A 21,094-nucleotide genomic window follows, 5' to 3' on the forward strand; every position below is an offset into this window, starting at 1 on the left:
TGGGGAGGAAATAGAAATGATTTTGGGAGCTCGCATGTAGCAGGATTGTGACTTTGCCTTGTTTGCAGCTGTCATGGGGGTGCGGGATGTTTTCAACCACATCAGATTTCACTGGGTTTCAGTAAGGAGTGTGGCAACGGCCGGTGCCTTGGGTTTTAATCAAAGTCAAACAAAGACCCCAAGGCCTGATGCACCTGGACTGTTGTGTCATGCAAACATTCCTTCCTGCCTCCTGAAACGCTCAAGTTACATCCTGATGTCTGAGATTCACCTCCTTATTTCAGCTCAGATACTCCTGCTTACAAAATCCAGGCAGTGCTCGATTCAGTGCTTTCTTGCAGCAGCTGCACATTGTGTGGTGAAGTGTTTCCTTCAATTCATTGTTAAGTGACTTGCTTTTAATCCTGCGATGTGACCTCTCGCTGCAGGATGCGCTTCCCAAGTGTGAGTCAAGGGAGGAAGAGCTGTGCTGAGGGGAAGGCGCTTTTTATGCTCACATCCCAAACACATCCTCCATCCATCCATTTCCCTAGAGCTCGGAGATATCCTATGAAGTACAAATAATACAGCAATCAGAGAAATCATATACCTGGTGAAGTTGCCGTGAACTGACCACTAAGGTGCCAAGGGATGGTGAAAGAAAGCTTCAAGTCAGGCTAAAAATAATATAACCCCTAATCATTAGCATAACTCTGCCACGCTGGCTGTGTTGTGTAGGGCCATCTGGTGTGCCCCAAACATGAGATTGTGATGTCCTGGTTGCACTTCTGCTTGCAAGTTTCGTGCCCGTCCTTGGGTGAGTGTGCGTATAAGACCTCCTAACCTGAGGGCATGGTCTGTTATTGCTGGCGTGACCAGGCTGTGGTCTTTGGAAATGTCTGAAGACTGCAGAGGAGGACAGAGAAGCTCTAGAGGAAGGTAAAGACCTGTACCTGTAGTTAAACACCCTTGGTAGCTTTGGTATTGTGCCAAGGGTATTTTCATAGACCAAGGTCGCTAGTGTGCAGTGAAGCTGCTGTCGTCATGCTGCCTGGATGGTGGGCAAGTAGGAGGCATAGACAGCCCTGGGCTTTTGCGTTGCAGGGGCATCAGCCAGGGGTCCCCCAGCTTCTAAAATGGGCTTTAGAAGAGTGCCAAGGATGTGGAGGGCTCCTGTGGAGAGCACAGAGAAGCCCAGAGGTCTTGGAAAAGCAACTCACAGCAATAATGGCGAACTTGGGTCATAACTCCCCTAATAAGAAGGGACAGGAGATGATACCAGCCCATACAGTGGGGAGCTGCTGCTCCCTGCGCAGAGGCTCAGCGAAGGGCTGCTGGTTGAGAGGTGCTGCGCCCTTGGGGGCTGCAGCGCTTAGCACCTAGCGTCTCAGATCCCTGGAGAGGAGGCGAATAGCAGAAGTGCTGCTGGCGACGCATAATGCAACACCAGTGCCAGGAAGCCGATGCGCTTCCCCCGTTACTCAGCTTCCCCTCTGCCCTGACAGCCCTGTTCATTTCTCTTGCAGGGAGCAGCCAATCTTCAGCACCAGGGCCCATGTTTTCCAGATCGACCCTGCCACCAAACGGAACTGGATCCCCGCCAGCAAACACGCTTTGACTGTCTCCTATTTCTACGATGCCACACGCAACGTGTACCGGATCATCAGTGTGGGGGGCACCAAGGTAGGGGGCATTTGCTGACAGCATCACACAGCTTTGACAGCAGGTTTTTCTCCAGCCAAAGTCTGTTCTGGTGTTGGTGTTTTTGGTGTCAAGTTGGTCGGTTCTCAGCATTGGCACTCTAGCATCTTCACTGCAGGGAACGGAAGGTAAAACACTGCCTCCATGCTCAAGTGTATTTAGTGTTAGACACTAGAATCTGTGCTGATGAAAAATGTGCCCTAGGGTCTGATGTCCTCCCTCCTTGCCCCACTCTCTCACCCCCCATGCATGCAAAACAAAAGCTTTTTCTGAGAGCCTTTATCCTGCACTGAAACCAACCCCTGTAGATAGAATGACATGACAGACAGGCTGAGGGAGTCTCAGAGGTAGTCTGCTCAGTCACTTCCACAAAATGCGATTAGCTCTCCCTAAACTGTTCTTGATAGGCATTTTCCTGAGTAGTTCTTGAAGACCTCCAATGGCAGAGATTCGGCAATCTTCCCAGGCAACTTATATTGTTGCCACCCTAGCCAGCAGAGAGTGTTTCGTAATAGCTAGTCCTGACTGCTGTTTAAGCCTTTTTTTTTTTTCTCTTACTTGCCATGAAAATGGAGAACATCAGTAAGTTGTTAAGTCCCCAGAGACACGCTGTCTCTTATCTTCTTTTCCAGCAATGGAGGAAACTGATGATACTGAGGTGTTGGGTTTTTTTTTCTTTTTCAGTAGACAAGATGATTGAGATTTGTTTGTGTCACATAGCCAGACTAGAGTTTTGGTCACCGAAAGGCCGACCTGTTATCTTATAGATTAAAAGCCAGAGCTTTGTACCCCTAGTTCCTGGAGTACACAGGGATTACAGTGATCAGTCCCACGCCACCACCCCAGGGCAGCAGGCTGGAGTTTGCTCTGACTCTCCTTGTTGCCTCTCTCTGCAGGCAATCATCAACAGCACTATTACCCCCAACATGACCTTCACAAAGACGTCCCAGAAATTTGGACAATGGGCAGACAGCCGAGCCAACACAGTGTATGGGTTGGGCTTTGCTTCGGAGCAACATCTCTCCCAGGTAATGCTGCAGGTGCTGGCAGAAACCTGATGCTAGCAGGGGGAACATCCCTGAAACCCTGAAGGGCAGATCAGCCTCTGGAGAAAAGGCTTTAGGAACCTGATGTAATGCTGTTCCCACCGTGCTAAAATCTAATGCAAGATGCAAAGATGCTAGGAAGAGCTTTAAAGTAATACTTGCAGAGTGTTTTGAGCGTCACAAATTGAATTAGGACTTCGGGCTCAATTTCTGTCATTGCTGTTTAGCTAACCTCACAGCCCTGAGTGCCAGAATCATGGGCAGGGGCAGGAAGGGGCTATTTCTTGAATTTTATTGTTAGTTGAAGAGAAATCAATAAGCACGTTGAATGAAGTTGCAAAAGGAGGAGTAACCCAGGCATCAATTCTAGGTCGTTCCGCATTTCGGCGTAGCACTGGAGTGACTTTTCTGCTCCCCTCTAGTTTGCAGAGAAGTTCCAGGAAGTGAAAGAAGCAGCCCGTTTGGCGAGGGAGAAGTCCCAGGATAAAACAGAGCTGACCAATCCGGCCCTGAATATCACATCTCACCAGGTAATGCTTGGAAAGAGGCACGAGTAAAGCTCACGGCAGAGCGATGACAGCTAGGGAAATGGCCACTGTGCTGATCTCCTCTAGTAACTTCTTGCTTTCGTCCCTTTCTCTCCGAGAGCTTTCTTGCCAGACACTGAGGTTGGAGCCTCACATTTGATGACACCTGTGGCCCTGAGGTCACTACTGAAACACATGAAGTAGATTAACTAATTAGTGCTTAAGTGGAGCTCCTGGGAAGGTTCACGCTCCTCCCTCTTTGCCAGTTAAACTACCAAAACCATTCCATGTCTTATAAAGCCATGCTGGAGGTGTAGGGTTTTTTTGTTGTGGTGGTTGGTGTTTTTTGGTTTGGTGTTTTTTGTTGTGCTTCTTTTTCCCTTTAGAGCTGCTGGCTCTCCCTGGGCTCAGTGTGACAGTAACAGGCAAGTAGCATGTAGGAGTGCATGTCACCTGGTTGAAGATCATAGGAAGGAAGACACCTGGCATTTCCAACCATTTTTCTTCCTTTTCTGGGGCTGCAGGGGGTTCTTCTGCAAGTGTCTCTGATAGGTGATGGTGCTGTCCACGGGGGTCCGTGGAAAGACAAAGTGATTTCTTAGACTTGGTGACTGAGGAGTGCTGGCTAGGCTTCTGCTGTTTCTGTCATATTTCCACTGTGGAAGAGAAGCTGTGCTGTGAGAGCAGAAATCAATCCCCTCCTTGGGAGCTCTCCCCTAAGGTAGAACTGCACGCATGACAGCCAGTCACTCAATTTTCTTTCCCCCAAGAGACCAAGCCAGAAAGCGTAAGCCCATCACAGATCATTCTCACGTGTGTTGCATTTGCAATTGTTACCTTTCTCTCTGTATAGCTAAACCAACTCCAGCAGCAGGGGGATGGAGGGGAGAGGATAAGCTGTGGAGGGCTCTACGCTGCTTTTTCCCATGGGGAAGCAGTTCAGTGCTGATGGCAAAGGTGTCCTCCCAAACAGTTCACTCCAGAGGTGACTCTGCATTTCCCAGAGCTCCTGGCAGTAGCAGAGGAGCTGTAGGACGGAGGACGCTGCGTTCTCTGGGCTGAGTACAGATGGAGTGGCAGCAGAGGAGGAGGAGGGAGTGTGAACAGTACCTTGGCCTGCAGGAAAAAGAGGGGGAGGTGGAGGTGGGGGCTCTGCAGAGACTGGAAATGTCATGTGGGGTGCAAAAATGGGGAAAATCTGCCTAGCTTTTGGCTCCTGCTAGCTCTGCACCCCATCCTAATGGGTGGCAAATGAAGAAGGGCGTAGAGTGGAGCATTCATAGCAGAACCAAAGTTTTAGGTAAAAGACTATGGTCAATAATAATTGCCCAAGACAGAGATCTATGGCCAGGTGCAGCTTCCATCTCCCAGCACACCTGGCCAGGAGATGGAGGCTGGGAGTAGAGATAGTCCCTCTTATCCTGTTTACACCAGGCAGAACTCATCAGGTGCCACAAACGAACACGTTCATCTCCCCTGTGCTGCGATGGCAACTTGCAACAGAAGGGATGAGGAGGTCAGAAGGTGAAGGTTAAACACAGATCAGGGAAATGACTTCAGGCCCTGTTCTTACCTAACTCAGCAGCGCTAAAACTGCCACAATGGGAACCCGCGCTCACTCTTCCCATTCAGCCTGCCTCGTCTCTCGTGGGAGAGCATGGCCCCTGCCTGCAGCCATCCGGCAGCCAGCCTGCTGACACAGTGACACAGGCAGTGTCCCCTGCCATGTGGGCATGCAGATGTTGTCCTGCCTTCCCCAGCCTGTCCGTACATCAGCCCATCAGCCCTTCTCCCACTGTCCCACTGCTGGTGCGCAGTCTCTACGTTAGTAGAGCTTCAAACATGAGCTTCATCCTTGAATAATTGATTGTGTTTCTGTTTGCAAGTGAGCAGAGAGCAGATCTGTCTCCTGAAATTAAATCAGGGCTCCCTCATTTTCTGCATCTGCACTAGTTTACCTAGGCTTCAGATTTTCAGAGCTGGGGAAATCCCAGGATAGCAGCTCTCTTCTGTCCTCTAGTACCTTTTTAGGCCAATCTCCATCCCATTTAGCATCCCCATCACAGAGTATAATGTAAGCAACAAAACAGTGTGGAGCATCTTCAACTGTTTTCAGTTTCAGTTGGACTCACAGGGGCTCAACACACCAGAACAGGAAACTCCTGCCCCTTCCCTGCCTCAGTTTCCCCACCTTGTGGTAAAGGTCAGGCAGGGCTGCGTTTTGCAGGTCTTGCTTCTCAATCACTCTCTGGAAGGCTTCATGCAATACATCTCCTGGCCCTGTCTGGCTCTATTTATAGATGTCAGCCGACTCTGAAGGCAGGTGGCTGTCCTCACCACAGGCATTTGAGGGCTACCTATCAACTCCAGCAGGCTCACCAGCCACCTGGTCTCACAGCCCCCAACTTAGGATCCCAGCGACTCATTGCTCAGAGAGTCTTTTTATAGCTCAGTTTGCCCTGTCCGTGCCAAGCTCCTTCCCGGCTGTGAGAGGAGACTGCAGTCAGGGTCTTCTGGAGGGGCCGGAGGATGTAAAGTCTGCTTTGGCTTCTGCATATTCATCTCTGCTCCGCTGTCAGTTCCCTCCAGCCTGGGAGGACGAATTGTTTGTCTCTGCTAGCTCTGATGCACGCAGGAATATGGAGCCGTAGAGAAGAGTATACTTTGCTGGAGGGGCTGACAGTTTCTTCTCCCGCACCTTTGGAAAGTGGGTGCCACAGTCATCTGAGCAATAGAAGAGTTTCCCTCCCTTGAGCTTGAGAAACGCTATCCCAATGGCACGTGGTGTCTTAATTCAAGGTACAGAAGCTGGACTTGTGACTGAACCCAGGTGGCCAGGCAGGTCTGTGTTTAGAGTTTATTGAGTCTTTCCACTGCTCCAAGAGCCAGCAAGAAAATCTTAATAAGAATTCAGCAAAACTCTGAAACGGCCAGCTTGAGCAGCTCGGAGTGTGGTGCACAGCCGCGGGCCTCGGGTTACGGGCTGTAACATCGCTGGCATTTGTCAAGGGGAAGTTCAGGGCCAGAGAATTCAGTACCTTGAGTCGGGAGGGAGGAATAGCTGGTGCGTGCAAGCTGCGAGCCCACCTGCTCAGGGTGTCTGTGCACTGGGATCGCTGCCCCAGCGTGGCATGGAGACAGGGAACGGGAGGACATGGCAGCAAGACAGCTGCTGGAAGGGCTGAGCACTAACCTGCCTATCCAAGAGAAAGCCCTGTGTCCGCATAGCTTCCGCAGTCATCGCTGTGCCATGACTGGTGCTGCTGAGCCATGCGCGAGGATCTCTGCCACCCCTTGCCTCGTAGATAAGCGCAGCGCTACCTACGAGCTAGGACTGAAGGCCAGCGTTTCTGACAAGAGTGCAGGGACTGAGAACTAGCCCTGTGAACCTGGGCTGTGAATGAGTTTGCAGAGACCTTGTGGCCACATGGCCTGTCTTCGCTGCTGTGTGATAACCACCTCTTCCTCATCCCCCAGGTACTTCCCAGCCCCATCATCAGCTCCAATGGGCCAGGAGAAGATAAACTATTCCGGAGCCAAAGTGCCGATGTTGAGATAACAACAGAGAAGGAGCGGCTGAAGAAGATGCTTTCCGAAGGGTAAGGCTGCTACAAGTACTCTCTGCTCCTGACTCCTAAACCGTCTATTCTGTCATGATTTGGTGCATGTCCTTGTCACCCCAAATGCTTTTGACCCAACGCTACTTCTTTAGGTAGCTGATTAATGCCCCACATCCGCTGCTGCTCAACCCCTCCACCGTACCAATTTCCCCTCTTCCCCAGTTAAAGTTATTCCAGCTCGGAGGTGAAATCTGCCATTCAGGCAGCGTGGGAAGGAGAATGCTTTGTGCCCGCAGCAGGGATGAGTTGATGCCAGTTATCCACAGATCAGTAGTTTGTGATACCAGAAGATGTTCACACTTTTCCAGCTGGCCCAGGGCTGCATTTGTGTTAATTCCCCTGATGATTCCAGCAAAGTCTCTGCTGCTTCCGCTCTTTGTCTGTTCAAAAGACTCTGGGCTGGATTCTGCCCCGTGGCTCCCGTTGAGCTCCCGGCTGAACACTTAGAATATTTTTAAATCAAAAGCAAGTGTCCTTTGCTACCTTCTCCTGAGTCTGGGGTGGTAGGGTTTTATTCAAAGCAAACTCAGATCTAACAAAGATTTTAAAAATGGATTCACAGTCCCACATTGCAAAGCTCCTTTATAGTAGCTGTATCTCCCCCACCCCATTAATCTCGCAGTATGGTTTCTGCAGTTTCAAGCAAGCACACATGGCCTCAAAGTCAAATATTATCCAGGGATAAAGGAAAGAGATGCAGATTCAGGGCTGGAAGAAGCATTTAAATTTGGGAAGTGATATGAAAGCCAAATAGAAAACAGGGAGCTGCCCAGCACTTCCAAGACCATGGTTTCAGTGCATGTTACTACCAGGGGAAGAAGCCTTCATGCTGAGACTCTCTTACGCTCTCCTGCACATTTCCCCTGTTCTCTCACACAGTTCAGTGAGTGAGGTCCAGTGGGAGGCTGAATTCTTCAGCCTCCAGGACAACAACAACAAGCTCGTGGCTGCTCTCCATGAAGCCAACGCCAACGTGGACCAGTGGAAGAAGCAGCTGGCTGCTTATCAGGAGGAGACGGAAACGCTGCGGCAGCGGGTGAGCGCAGGAGGGCACTTGCAGAGCAGGTCAGAGGAAAGCCTGTCCCAGAGCCAGATGGTGCCCTTGACCCCATTCTCCCATCAGTTTCCATGGGTGTCAGCAGGAGATGAGAAGGAAATCCAGGATGCTGCATGAGCCTGGCAGGGAAAATATGTCAAGGAATAAGGCCATGTAACCGGGGAGCTCTCACAAGAGCTCCTGTTTTCTGCAGAGCAAGTTGGGGGTGTGCTGAGTCCCCGTGGATAAAGGGAGGAAACCAGAGGGCAAAGTCAAAAAATAGCAGCTTCCCTTCAGATTGTCTGGGGGTAGTTCCCAGCTGCCAGCAGTACTGAGTAAGGCCTGTGCCCCCACTGAGCTGGGCATCAGGGCAATCTGCTGGCTGCTGACGGGAAGGATGAAGATTGCTCTATCTGCTATAATTAGCTCGAACCCAAGCTGCAACATCATGAAACCCGGGTGGCGCAGTACAAACAAGCCCTTGTTCGGTTGGAATAATAGGATCTTTTGACGTATGTAATATCAGAGAGGTCGCAGATCAACTGAGGAGGCCTGTGTGCATCTGGGCAGAGGAGTGACAGTCACAGTTGGGGTTGTTGGGAGGGAAGAACTGCGGAGTAACTTGGGAAAGGGTTTTAGGACAGTTGGGGTTTGGCTGGGAAAGGACTCTGGAGCCCTGGAGAAGGCGGCATAAAGCCATTTCACTTCTAGATAGCTCATTCAAAAGACAGCAGGGATTTATAGCAATTAACAGCAGTTTTCACTTGATGGCTGTTGTGTGGCCAGTCTGTGCAGTAAACAGCTGTCCCCCAGGATTCACTGTGCCCGTTGCTAATTCTCAGTGCTGGAGTCAGACAGTAAAAGAGCTGCACGGAACAAATTTTCTCCTCTACAGCAGGAGCCTGCCCTAGGTATAGCAGAGATCTTGGTTGTGCGTACGTATATGTGTGGTTTTGGGGCTGGGATGAGCTGCCTTTTCCCTGCCGCTGCTCTGTGCATACTCAGCTGTTTGGTGGCTGTTCTCCCAGCTAGGAGTGAGGATTTCATGAGCCTTGGGTGAAGGGCAGCCACTGGGGACTTTTGCAGAATCACAGAAGAAACTGTAACTCAGTGAAACATCTGGATTATTGTCCCTAAACCAGAGCGTTTTGGGACCAGAGCTGGTTGATTCTGGCCATGACCCCATGAGCCTGACAGCTCACAACCCCTGTTTACACGGACTCCGGCAGAGGCCCAGTCCAGCCAGTGCTGCCCCTGCTCGTGGGAAAGTGTCACACCAGGGTCCGAGCCCCATCTATGTGAGAGTACCCATCGCAGGAGCTGCACTTGCAGAGCTCAGTGCAGGCCCTGTGAGAGCTGGGGCCCCGGCAATAGCTGCGGCAGACCTTCTGATGAGCTTTTAAAAATGAATCTTCTCTTCATGAATAATCTAAGCCACTGGGCTGAATTTTTCAGGAATGGGGAGCACGCTTGGGCAAACCTGTGGCTGAGCTGCAGTAACTCCCTTGCCGTCGGCAGTCTCTGCCCAGGGACATAAATGGAGCTGGATCTAGCCATTTCTATGGGCTGTAGGCTCATGTGCTTGATGTCCACCAGTCAGGCTTTGCTGGAAGTACAAGACTGCAGGAGAAAGCAGAGACAGAGTCTCTAGACAGAGTTTTGCCGCCATGTGTTTCTGTGTGTGATCTATGCAGAGCAGAAGGAGAGAATCTTTTCCAAACAGCCCCAGGGTGGGAGCTGCTATCCTGTTGTAAGCCTGGTTGGGTTTGCAAGGAAGCCAAAGCATGACAGAGAATGACTGTGGGTGATAAGGTGTCAGGACATTCCTGTATCTCTGAGCGCACTTTCCCTGTGCCTGCTTCCATGTAGGTAGCAGAACTGGAGTCACAGGGTGCTCACGATTCCTCCAGCGAGAACAACAAGGAAGAGCTGAGCCAAACCCTGGAGGAGCTGGAACTACTGATCAAGGCTAAAGATGAGGTAATACCCCACAAAGCAGAGTAAAGCCTGAAGCTGGGTGGCCTGTCAGTCACCAGCGTGCTCTCTGTCATTACGGCTTGTGTGAGGGCCCCTCGTGCTGTTGCACGTGCTGCCTCTGCAAGCCAGGAGCCTCCGTAAGCCAGCGCAGCCCCCTTGGTGATCTCCCTTCCCAGAGAGGCAAAGCTGAGTGAGAGTAAAGTGCTGGGAGTTTCCCAGGCAAATAGCCTTGAGTGGAGAGCCTCAGCCGCTGCACAAACAGCAGGGATGTGTCTTACCCCTTCCCCTCTCAGCCATCTGCAGCTGCAGTTAGCCTCCAGTGTAGTAATTGCTTCTCTCTTTCGCTGCACTTAAATGAATGATTTAAAGCAGAGTTTTAATTACAGAGGCTGTGAAGGAGGGGAGATGTGGAGAGGATCAGTCTGATTTGCACATCTGCAGGCTCTCTGGTGGCCGTGCTTCAGCAGGGTGGGTGGACAGAGCCCTGGGGTTGGAGCCACAAAGCAGGGATTGGGGAGGGGAGGGGAGGTATTTTGGGGTTCCTGATCCTTAGTGAGAAGAGACCTCTCCCCCCTCCCCAGAGCTACTCAGGCTAGAGGAAGAACGCGGGGGCAAGGCAAAGGTGTGCAAAGGCTTTCACCCAACAGCTGAGCCTGGGATCTGATCTTGAGCAAGGATGCAGCAGGGTGCAGGGACCACTGAACCTTGCTGGCACTCAGCCGGTCATCGTGATTAGGGACTAACAGCTTAGAGGGAGGCAGCAGGTACAGCAGAAGTAGAAGGTCAGAACGGGAGGTATTAAAATTTGGAGCTGAGTGTGGTTAGGTGATCCTTGGAAAGAGGGAAGGGGCCTTGGTTGGGGTATGTGGTGGGAGCTGGCCCCACTGGGACAGGCGTGGGTCTGACATGATGCTCTTCCTCCTTGTGTTTTAGGAGATTCAGATGCTGAAGAGCCAGAAGTGTAGCCGATGGGAAGCAGAGGGCGAGCGTGAGGAGACACTGCAGAAGCTGCAGGTAAGGATGGCAGATTGGGGACACCTCTGCACCGAAGAGTAGAGGGATCCGTCCCCGTTTCTCCTTTGAGCCAAGGAGTGAATGCCGCAGAGTTGCCACGCCTCTCTCTGCCTCTGGATCATGGGAACAGGTCCTTGTCTGTGTCTCTGCCTTCTTCCACCCTCTCTGTTTCCCTCAGAGATATGACATGGGGCACAATCAGCAGGCAATAGCAAACCCAGCCTTCACGTACTCTCCTCTAGCGCTTGCAGTAGCCCCTGACATGGACTGGAGCAGGGCCTGTGATGTCCTGTGACCCTCCATCTCTCTGAAGTCCTGCTTAGCTTGCTGGATGGACAGGGGTGGCAGAGGAGCTGAGCTCTGACTCAGTCTGGCTGGCAGGAGGGATGCAAGCTGCTCTGCACCTCAGGGCAAGGACACAGATGGAAGCACGATCTGTTGTGCAGTCTCTGGGGGCACTGCCTGCCTGTATTTACCTCCGAGCTACTGAGCAAGGGGATCTGCTGCAGGGCTCAGCCCCATACACAGGCACTGCCTTTCATGGCAGAAAAATATCTCCAGACATCAAATGCCATCAGACCTGGGGATGATAGGCATGCGAGGAGATCTGCATTTATACACCTTTGCAAATTGCGGGCAGATGCCTGGGTTTGGGGAACATGTGCTCGCATGCATGCGCATGCCAGGGTGCTGTGGCTCAAGATAGGGAGGTCCCTCGGTGAGAGAACTGATGGAGACCGGGCTGGCTGGGTGCGGGTAGGCTGGCGCTGGCGTGCTAGCAGGGCTGTTTTCTGGAGATAAAGGTGGTGGTCTGTAAGCAGCGTGTATCAGTGCTGGGGCAGCGACTTCACTGCACTTGTGTCCTTCGGCAGGAGCTGGAGGCATGCAACGCAGAACTGGAGCGACGCCTTCACCTTGCCGAGCAGACGCTGGCGGAGACCCTGGCCGAGAGGGAGAAGATCCAGAACGAGGTCACCAAGGTGGCAGAGATAATGGATGTGAAGATATTTGAGCTCAGTGAGATCCGTCAGGGACTAGCCAAGCTGGTAGAGAGCAACTGAGCAGCAGCACGCTCAAAGGAGACGCCTCCGGAGGAGGGGAGCCCGAGCTGGGACTGGTCACTGACAGCAATTACGGTCACAGAACAGCCTCGAGGTCTGTTCGGGCAGGATACGCCAACATACCAGCAGCTGCCTGGACAGTGCAGAGACCAGCCACAGCCACTTGCTGCCCACTGAACACCCGGACAGAGGGCAGAGAGGACCTGAGCTCCTGAATCCTCTACAGGGAGCGTCCACAAGTCACAGCCAGACCTCTCTGGACCCTGCCATGGCTGTGGCGTGGTCCAGAGACAGCAGCTGTCCCTGTGCTGCCTTCCCAGCCTCCCTGCTGCCACACTGTGTCTCCAACGTTTTTACGGTTTTCTAGGGGAAGGGGCTGAGCAGCCTTCGCGTTTTTTCAGTAGTTTTTTAGGAAACCACTTGCCTTTTGCAAATAAGCTGCCTGTTTCCCCACCTAGGGAGGCAGGGAGGAGAAGTTCTAGGACACCGAGGACAACAGTTGCTCCTTTTCCTCTTCCCCAGCCCTAACTACATCATGTCTTTCTAACAGGATCCAGTAACACTGGTCACTGTCAGGAGCTTCCAGAGGTAGCAGAGTCCCCACTGCAGAGAAGGGTGCTTGCCTGACCGTGTGTCCTTTCCACTGTTCAGTCACATCCTCCAGAGGAAAAGGAACTGCAGGTTTTCAAGCTCTTATTAGTTTAACACAGTGGGATTTAATGACTTGTTAAAACTCCTTTAAGCTGAGAAGAGTAGAGGCTTGGTTGGGAAAGGGGCACTTGAGAAATGGGACATCCCCGAGGGGATGGCCAACAAACTGCTAGATTGGCATCTCTCCTGGCCTCTAAGGGCTGCAGTTAATTGAAATTAAATGGAGCAAATCGCAGTTGCTCTTGGTTTCTTTTTTCTTTTTTTATTGGGAAACAGGCCACAGAGATGTCCTGCTCTGTGTCAGCCGAGCAGTATTCTTTGTGAAGGGTACGGGTCCCAGCTTGCCATGCTTGGCCAGATTAAATGAGAACAGGAGGCGTTTGGAGCATGCTGGGACTGGTGCCCTGCGGGGCCTGTGGGAAGTTTGTGAGTTATCGTAGATGTTGTCTAGTAATAGGAATTGAGCAAGGCCCGAGGGAGGCACCACAGAAACCTGGAAAGCTGGGTCCCCCCCACGGTGCCCGCTGCGCCCCCGTAGTTACCTAGGAGCATGCTTAGCCCTGTGCTGAATGACAAAGCGGTGTCTGTGTAGAAGTAGTTAGTAACCTTACAGGAGTGTTGATGGATTTGGATTTTGTTGTTGGTTTTTTGCCCTCTTTGCCGCTGTAAGTTAGGGAAAGACAGCAGTAATCCTGGGAATGTTTCACAGGTCTGCAGAAACCCCGGTACTTAGCAAGCACCGGCTGCCAAGTACTGCTCTCTCCGCACCCAGCCGAACCTCGGCAGACCTGTGTAAAGGCAGCGCAGCTCCTCGGGGCCTGCCTCTCCTTTCGCTCACCTGGTGACCACGAGAGGAACCCACAGTTCCACGCACTGCCTGCAAGTCAGGGCAGGATTAGGTCTGGCACCTTGGGAATCTGCTGGAGCGGAGAACTGCTGGTGACTCTGTGCTGGATTGTGTCTAGGCAAAGCCCTTCCCTCTCCCAGGGGTGATGAGGAAACATCGAGATTTCCAGACCTGCATAGCCAGGGAAGGGCTTTTCTGTTTTGGGGTTGGGTTTTTTTTTGTTGGTTTTTACTTTTTTTTTTTTTTTGCATGAAGTGTTCTCACAACTGTATGGGGCTGGAGCTACTGTAGTAATATTTGTTTCAGGATATTTAAGAAGGGAAGGAAGTAACTGGGTGGCAAAAATTTCTAGGGACTCGTTTACCACCCCATGCCAGTGTTCATATTTTATTCCTACAGGAGCAGCCTTCTTTTGAAATAGAGATCAGCTCCCAGAAAGGTGTGTTTGCTTTGCATCTCCGTCATTGTAATATGGAGGGAGGAGGGTGGGATTTGGGAGTATGGGAGAAAGTAAGTTGAGCCAAAGTTTCTTACGTTCTGTACTACTACTCTCTCACACTTCTCTTCGCGGCTGCCAGCTGCCAAGGTGGAGCTGGGTATGGATCCTTAAATTCTGGCGGTGACCATTTCATAGCCCCGCGTGTCTTGGCCAGTGCCCGTGTTGTATTGCTCATGGATGGGGGCTGACCAGACCAGCGTGTGCCACGCCTGGGTGAGTCACGTCTCTCGAGGGAGGCCACGCTCAGACCGTTCCCAGGAAGGGAGAGGGAGGACCCGAGTCAAGCTGCTGCGCATCCCAGCAGAGCTCTCTCTGAGTCGGGGAGAGGCAGACACAAGCTGCAGCGTGGTGCTCAGCTGAGACAGCAGCTCCGACAGCTCCGTGGAGCACTGTGCTGCCTGCCGCTCTCCCCAGGACCTGCTCTGAGCTGGGTCAGGCCACGGTACAGCATGAGACTCAGCTCTTGTGCTATTTAAGGCTCTTCCCGTCCCTTATGCATTTTATATCCTCAAAGGACAGCGTAGCATCACTGGAGAACTGCAGCAGACCTACAGCAAAGACAACTGACCCATTGACAGTCTAGGTTGAGTGCAAGAAGGTCTACAAGTCATGCAACAAGTCACAAATGTAAGGAATCTGCAGTTAATCTTCCATCCTGCAGGAAGCTCTCCTTGTTTCACACAGTGTTCAACCTCTTCATGTCAGCCTAAGAGTCAGCCAGGGCCAGACTCTGTTTAACAAAAAAGCCATGAAAAAACCACAGTGCTATGAAAAGCACAAATTCTAGGCTGCTGCTTATCTCCAGATCTCGTATGAAGCCAAAGTCCAGGTGCGACCACACACAAGGCGCAGTCCCAGCCCCCCAGCTCTCCCGTCATTATGGTGCGTAAAATCAGCGTGGAGAGGGCTGCTGAGCTCAGACTGTGGGGAGGGTACCTGGGTACCCACAAGAAGGGGGTGCTATGCGCTGGTCATGCAGGGATCCTGAAATAGTGCCTCCTCTCGAGACTCGGCAGCCCAGCATATGATATCCTGAGGAGGTGTAACCCCCTGGAAGTATTGTTTCTGTCTAGCGGGGCAAGTATTACACCCCATCATATTGTTAAGTGCAAATTCCTCCCCTCAGCTCTTGTGAAATCAGTGCTTCTGCAGTAGGAACAAACGTGGCCCGTTCAGCCTGTTCATTGCAAACGCAGGGTGCTGTCCGCCTCTGGAAACTTTGCTGTTGGAGCTGCCCGGTCCCTGGCAGGAGGCTGGACGCTGTTTCCCCGCGCACGGCATACCTGGAGGCCAGCAGTACTTCTCATGCATTTGCTGTGCATCGCTCTGTCAGCTAGTCCCAGTCCTGGCTGCGCTCCTTTGCTTTTCCACTGTCAGGAACCAGGAACAGAGGCCATTTTCCTTTACGCTCTCCGCTACGGGTGCTAGTTGCAATTCTTTTCCTTGCCAGAATAATCTGAATAGTGGCTTTTTGATGAGATCTGTCCTGCGCTCAGCATTTGTTAGAAGTCTTTTATTGAGGGATTGCAGGGCGGTGTGATGGATGGTTCTGGGAGGCACTTTCCGTTGCAGTCTTCCCTTCTTCTACACTAATGAAAACCCATTCATCACCAGCTATTTCCACAAATGCCCTAAATCTGTGGTTAGCAGTGAGACAACCCTACTGTAGACGGCATAGCAGCAAAGCTCTAATTCCATCTGCTCCACTCTAGTGAGCATTTAAAAAGGACTTCAGTTATGTTTCAGAACAGCAGCACTCCAACACGGCCCCACCATGCACTTTCCAACCCTCACCCCTTCCCTGGTTTTGCTTCTCTTGCTTCAAAAGGAGAAAATCTTGTGTTACAAAAGCCAGCGATGAATGACAAGGCTGCGGTTTTATGTTTGCTCCTGTCTCACAGTAACAATTACTGTCAGCAACTCAATAACAGTGGCTTCCTTGCTGGGGGAGAAATGCTACTGATTGCAGGTACCTTGAGAGACCTAATTCTTTTGGCAAATGAGGATCTTAATTATTCATAGAAAACCTAGACAGAACATTAATAAAGGGAACGTGGGGAAAATGGTTCACGTGTGAGATCAGGATGAACAAATAAAAAATCTTGCCGTCTTCTCTTCGCACGACGTTCTGATGAACAGCAGCAAGGTGTGATTCTCTGCGCGGAATCCAGACCCGTGACAAGGTCCCTCTGCCCAGCTCGGCAAGAGGAAACGAAGCTTTGCTATTACAGGACGTGCCAATCATAGAGCCTCAGAAAAAGGATGTGTCTAATGCAAACTCCATCTGCCAGATGCCCGTACAGGCCTTCCAGGCTGAACAGGAATGCAATTCCAGTCCAGACCTAGAGCTGACCCAGCAGTCAGAGAGGCAGACCACCACCCGCTCGCTCTGCAAACTCCCTCGCCTCTCTGCGCTTTGATTTCTCCTCCTCCACAAAGTAGATAATTACCCTCCCTGAAGGACGGTTAGACTTAAATTACTAGCATCTACCAGGTGCCTGGAGAGCCAAGAGAAGAAAAGGTTAGCACAGGCCAGACTGGTTAATACTCTAAGTCTGTTGGGTGATTTTAAACAAGAGGTAAAAATCTTTCTCTTCCCAAAAAGCTGCTGCAGAGCCCCCTGGTAATGCGCGTTGTGTTGTTAGGCAGCCTCACATCAAAGTTACTTAACAGGTTGTCTTTGGTATCTGTATTTTTGTGAGAACACAGAGAAGCAAGTTCTTGATGGAGGGAAAGCAACTAGGCACTTCGTTTTAAATCTCCAAAGGATCAAACTTGGGGGAATTTGTAATTAAATAGCACCATTAATGAAAAATAGGTGACCTAATCCTTTTGAGCTCCTGCATCTGGGCTGCAGAGATCAGCTGCTCTGTTACTCAGAGGACAGGTTATTTTTAGTTCAGAAATGGTCTGTTTACACTTGACAGCACAGGCAAGCAGACTCTGAGAGTGTGACCCCCCCATGCACACACTGGAAGACAATTTCTGTGTGCACCAGGGAAGGCAGTTAAATGTGTGTTTTGGAAAATGTCCATGAACACATAATAAAGCCCCAAAAATCCAGTGAGGTTCACAGTCCCCTTTCCCAGAGTAATTTATAATTATTATCGTTATTAGATTGTGGTGTGTAAAGGCAGTTTCTGCTCCGAGGGAAAAGAACATGAGCTACAGCACTAATCATCTCTGCACAAGGTCCTACCTCCTCCATCAGCTTCCCTCCATCCTACCAAAAAAGCAGCAGCTGGAATAATGCTGGAAATGAGACACTTGTGGTAAGAGCGAGCAACACTTCAGACACAAGAGACATGGCAGCTCCAGCAACAGGTAATCTAAGGGAGCAGCACTCGCACGCTCCCGTCAGCTCACAGCCGCAGCGACGCTTGCATCCACTCGGCTCCCTGGGCTCTGCTGGGCCCAAGCCTGCGAAGTGAGAATCAAAGGTACCGAATTCCATTTCCTCGGGTGCCGCTGTCAGCTGCAGCCGCAGGGAGTTGCCAGGTGGAAAGGGGCAGGGGGCTGGTATCGCCTCTGTCCCCGTGGCACGCAGGGAAGGGCTCTGCGGTCTGCAGCACCGGCTGTCTGGGGGCCTGCGTCCCCTTTGTAGTTCACTGGGACTTCCATAGGCTGCCAGAAATGTGAATTGTCACCCCTTTCTCGCATACCCCATCCTGCAGTCTGCACATGTGTGACACTGTGTGCTCCGGAGAGAACAGGGCAGCCTCTCTGCCTCGGCGCTAGCTCCTCACCCTGCTGCTAGCTTGTTTTTCCCAAGGGCTGGTAGAAGAACAAGCGAGAGAGGATGCTGTATATAGTCTCTGCCTTCTGTTACCACCAATGCCGGGATAACAGGGTTTCAAATCCCAGCAGGCAACAGACAGAAAACATTTCACTCTAGCCTTACTGGCTGGAGATATTAATGTCCAGACCTTGTTATGGGTAGATGAAAACAGTGTCTGAGCCTAGAGGTTGGTGGCATGAGTGCCACCTCTCCTGTCGTCCCAACCTGGGAGCAGCACAGCTTGTCATGTTTGGGCTTGGGAATTCAAGAATGATACCGGGAAGTACTGAGCGGAGCTGAAGGGACGGGGATGAGGCACTGCAACACCTAGCGCTGTGCTCACAGCTTTGCTTTGCAAGGCCAGAGCAGAGTCTTCTGCTCCGTGACAACTGCTCCCCCTCCCAGAGGTGACAGGAGTCCAAAGCAAGTCATGCAGGGATGCATTGCCAGGAGACAGAGCTGCTGCAGGGAGTGAGAGACGGGTATGAATTAAACAGAGCCAGCAGGGAGGTTTTCTTAGCACAGAAGCAAAAAAATTCCAGGTATTCCTTCCCTCTGTCCCTTTTTGGGAGTCCTGATGCAGGAGGAGGAACTAGGGGAGTTACAGTGTGAAGCGTGTCATATCCAGAGTGAAGACACATGTCTGGGCAGCTGCAGTCAAGCCCCAAATGAGGGTGTGCCATGGACAAGGAGTTTAATCAGCAAAAACTGGCAGGGAAGAGCTTTAAGGTGCAGCAGGGAAGGTGAAGGTTCAGCGAAGAAACTGCAAGGAGTTGGAAGGAGAGCCCTGAAACGGAGAAGCAGCCATAACTACGATGGAGCATTGCAGGGTTCAGGATCAGTCCTGCCCTGCAAGTGAAGGGAAAATCCTGAGGCTGGAAGCACGGACCCGGGAGGATCCTGCCAGCCGCAGCACCCCGCTGGGGCCTGACGGCTGCGCGGGCAGGGCTTGGGGACAGGCACCCCAGTCCCCCCACTGTCTCCCTGCTTTCTCAAGCCGAATCTTTACTATCCGGCTGCCCAGCCAAGAAGCCCTGTGCTGTATTTCCCTCTGAACAAGGACTGGAGCCAGCAGCGAGGGCATCCAGAGCACGCCAGCTGCCATCTACCGGCTAACCTGGCGGTGGGCCCCCCAGGGCCGCACGCAAGCCGCCCCAGGAGAAGGGCTTGGAGGGGAAAAGGCCATTCCTGGTAGAAAAGCTTGTTAAGCAGCTTTTTAAGGCTTTCAAAACAGCTGAGTTTGTGTTTGCAAAGAGCATCCAAAGGTAAAGCGGCAGCTGACACGGTGCAGGCTGGAGCGGTGAGGTTTCGGGCAGCGTGAAGAACCCACGTGGAGGTACAGCCGTGTTAAACGCACACAGAGATGGCGTGGGTGCACCAAGCGCAGCCCCTGCGAGGGGAGAGCTGAAATGGCTGCACCTGCAGCCAGCAGCCGCAACGCTGGAACACGAGCTCCAATGCAGCACTGCTGTTTCAGCAGAGAGAAATGAGAAGCCTGGCCCAAAGGTTACCCCAGACTATTCCATTGCAGCCGCCTTTTCTTCACTGTAGAGACCCAGAGCTTTCCTGGTACAGCACCCCCACATGAAGGAGGTGCCAGCCCCAGAAGGTGACTGCCATGTTACCAAACCTGCCCCCGCTTCCACATCTCCTTGTTCAGCAGAAGTGCCAGTGTGGGGAGATTGATCAAATACTGTATATCTCACCTATATCCCAGCCTCTCCCTTCTCCCCGCAAAACTTCTGGGAAGCACTCCTCGGAGATGTCTGTTCCTCCGTAAGAGGGGCAGAGATGGGGTGAAACACTCCAGGAAGAGACAAATATTTCCTTAAACAGACACAGAGCAGCCGGTTTTGGCACGTGCCTACAGACCCATTGGCGTAAAGGCCAGACAGAGTTGCCCCGCGAGGCGGAGGCAGAGGAGCACGTGCGTGCCGAGCCCCTCGGAGGAGCAGGGCCAGACGGTGGTTTCACACCCAGAGGAGACGGGAGGATGAGGAGGGCTGGCACGGGTGCAGGACTGTCCCCTCGTGCACACTCGGCGCAGCCCCCGTGCCAGCACGGTGCTCGGCAGCCGCACACGCGGTCTCGGTGAGAGAAGAGGCACCGATCGGAGATGCTGAGTTAAGAAGAGTTTCCATGGCAACCCAGCCAGGGAAACCCCCCGGAGCTGGGGAGCCTGGGCTGCAGGAGGGGAGAGAGCAGAGCTGCGGAGGGCACACGGCGGGAGGCGGCGGGCGTGCTCGGGCACAGCGGGGCGCAGAAGGCAGCCGTGCTCGGGCCAGTTCTCGCACAGCACAGGGAGGGAGGTGTGCGAGCGCCTGCTTGGGCTCCGGCAGGCAGAGCCACACGCAGGGGAGGGTGGTGGTACAGCCAAGACGCAAGCTAGGCTGCGATGAGAAGGCAGTCCTTCTGTTCCTAGGGGGTCCCAACGGTTTATGACAGTGCTCAGAAACCCCAGAATGGAATATCCCACTTGGGGGGCAGTACTGGCAGCGCGTACAGCAATGTCACCTTGGGTGACATTTGTCCTTTGGCCCTGGGCAAGATGTAAATTCCTCATCTGGGAATTAAGGCATCTTTCTACATCCCAACTAGCAGAGCAACCTCTTTTTCTACTCGGCCACTCCCAAAACTGATTATCTGAAGCAAGAACATCTCGTCAGCACTACAGAGCGCTTATTTCCAGCACGTGTCCTACCCTCACAGAGAAGGCTGCTCAAGAAAGACAAGGGATGTATTAAAAGGAATTTTGAATAAAGCTTCAAGACAAGAGCCTTGATCAAACCCCACGTGTCACATTGCGCTGGAAGGAGACGAACCGAGAAACCCCCACCAGGCTGAAGCAAAGAGACTTCAGACGGCGGGTTAAGAAGTGTCTGCAAGAGGGAGGGGATCAACTGACGCTCAAAGGCCGTATCAGCACCAGCACCCTCCCCAGGCAGGCAGGAGCAGCCTGTCCCAGAGAGGATGTCTTTTAATCTGCAGCTAACAGGCTCGCTCCACAAATTAGCATGCACGAGGCTGTAAAAGCATTTAGTATTCAGAAGGCATCAGTCTGATACAAACCTATTTGCTGCTGCTGCAGCAGCTGCCACCGGTGACAGCGAGCTGTGCTACAAGGCAGGCTATTGAGTGCTTTTTTCCTTCCTGGAGGGCACCCAGGAGGACGAAGGGAGGAGGAAGGCGTTCAGGCATCTCTGAAGCCCGGGAGGTAGCACACCCATCTCGCCTGCCACCGGGCAGCAGACGGACCCGCACCTCCCAAGCCCCTGTCGGCGCGGCGCTCCTGCACGGCGCGATGGCACCGGGAGCTCCTGGTGTGCAGGGCCGAGGAGTTTCCCCGAGGGAACACCAC

General features: G+C 52.3%; 1 protein-coding gene across 5 annotated transcripts in view; it reads left to right on the top strand.

Moving 5' to 3' along the window:
• Positions 1–16,076, top strand: part of HOMER3 (homer scaffold protein 3) — a 38,959-nt gene extending 22,883 nt beyond the window's left edge. For 3 of the 5 annotated variants that reach the window (XM_087769549.1, XM_087769548.1, XM_009466221.2), the window contains 8 exons: positions 1,506–1,662; positions 2,577–2,708; positions 3,149–3,256; positions 6,731–6,852; positions 7,753–7,909; positions 9,779–9,889; positions 10,820–10,900; positions 11,773–16,076. In XM_087769549.1, the coding sequence (XP_087625675.1) occupies positions 1,506–1,662; positions 2,577–2,708; positions 3,149–3,256; positions 6,731–6,852; positions 7,753–7,909; positions 9,779–9,889; positions 10,820–10,900; positions 11,773–11,961 (1,057 nt within the window). In that variant the 3' untranslated portion in view covers positions 11,962–16,076. The remainder of the gene's footprint in view (positions 1–1,505; positions 1,663–2,576; positions 2,709–3,148; positions 3,257–6,730; positions 6,853–7,752; positions 7,910–9,778; positions 9,890–10,819; positions 10,901–11,772) is intronic. The other 2 variants (XR_015707348.1, XR_015707349.1) reach the window with 2 other exon arrangements.
• Positions 16,077–21,094: the final 5,018 nt, after the last annotated feature.

The sequence above is a fragment of the Nipponia nippon genome, unplaced genomic scaffold (assembly GCF_047370975.1).
Source record: "Nipponia nippon isolate SJK-2023a ecotype South Korea unplaced genomic scaffold, ASM4737097v1 scaffold_31, whole genome shotgun sequence".
In the NCBI taxonomy this organism is placed as follows: Eukaryota; Metazoa; Chordata; class Aves; order Pelecaniformes; family Threskiornithidae; genus Nipponia; species Nipponia nippon.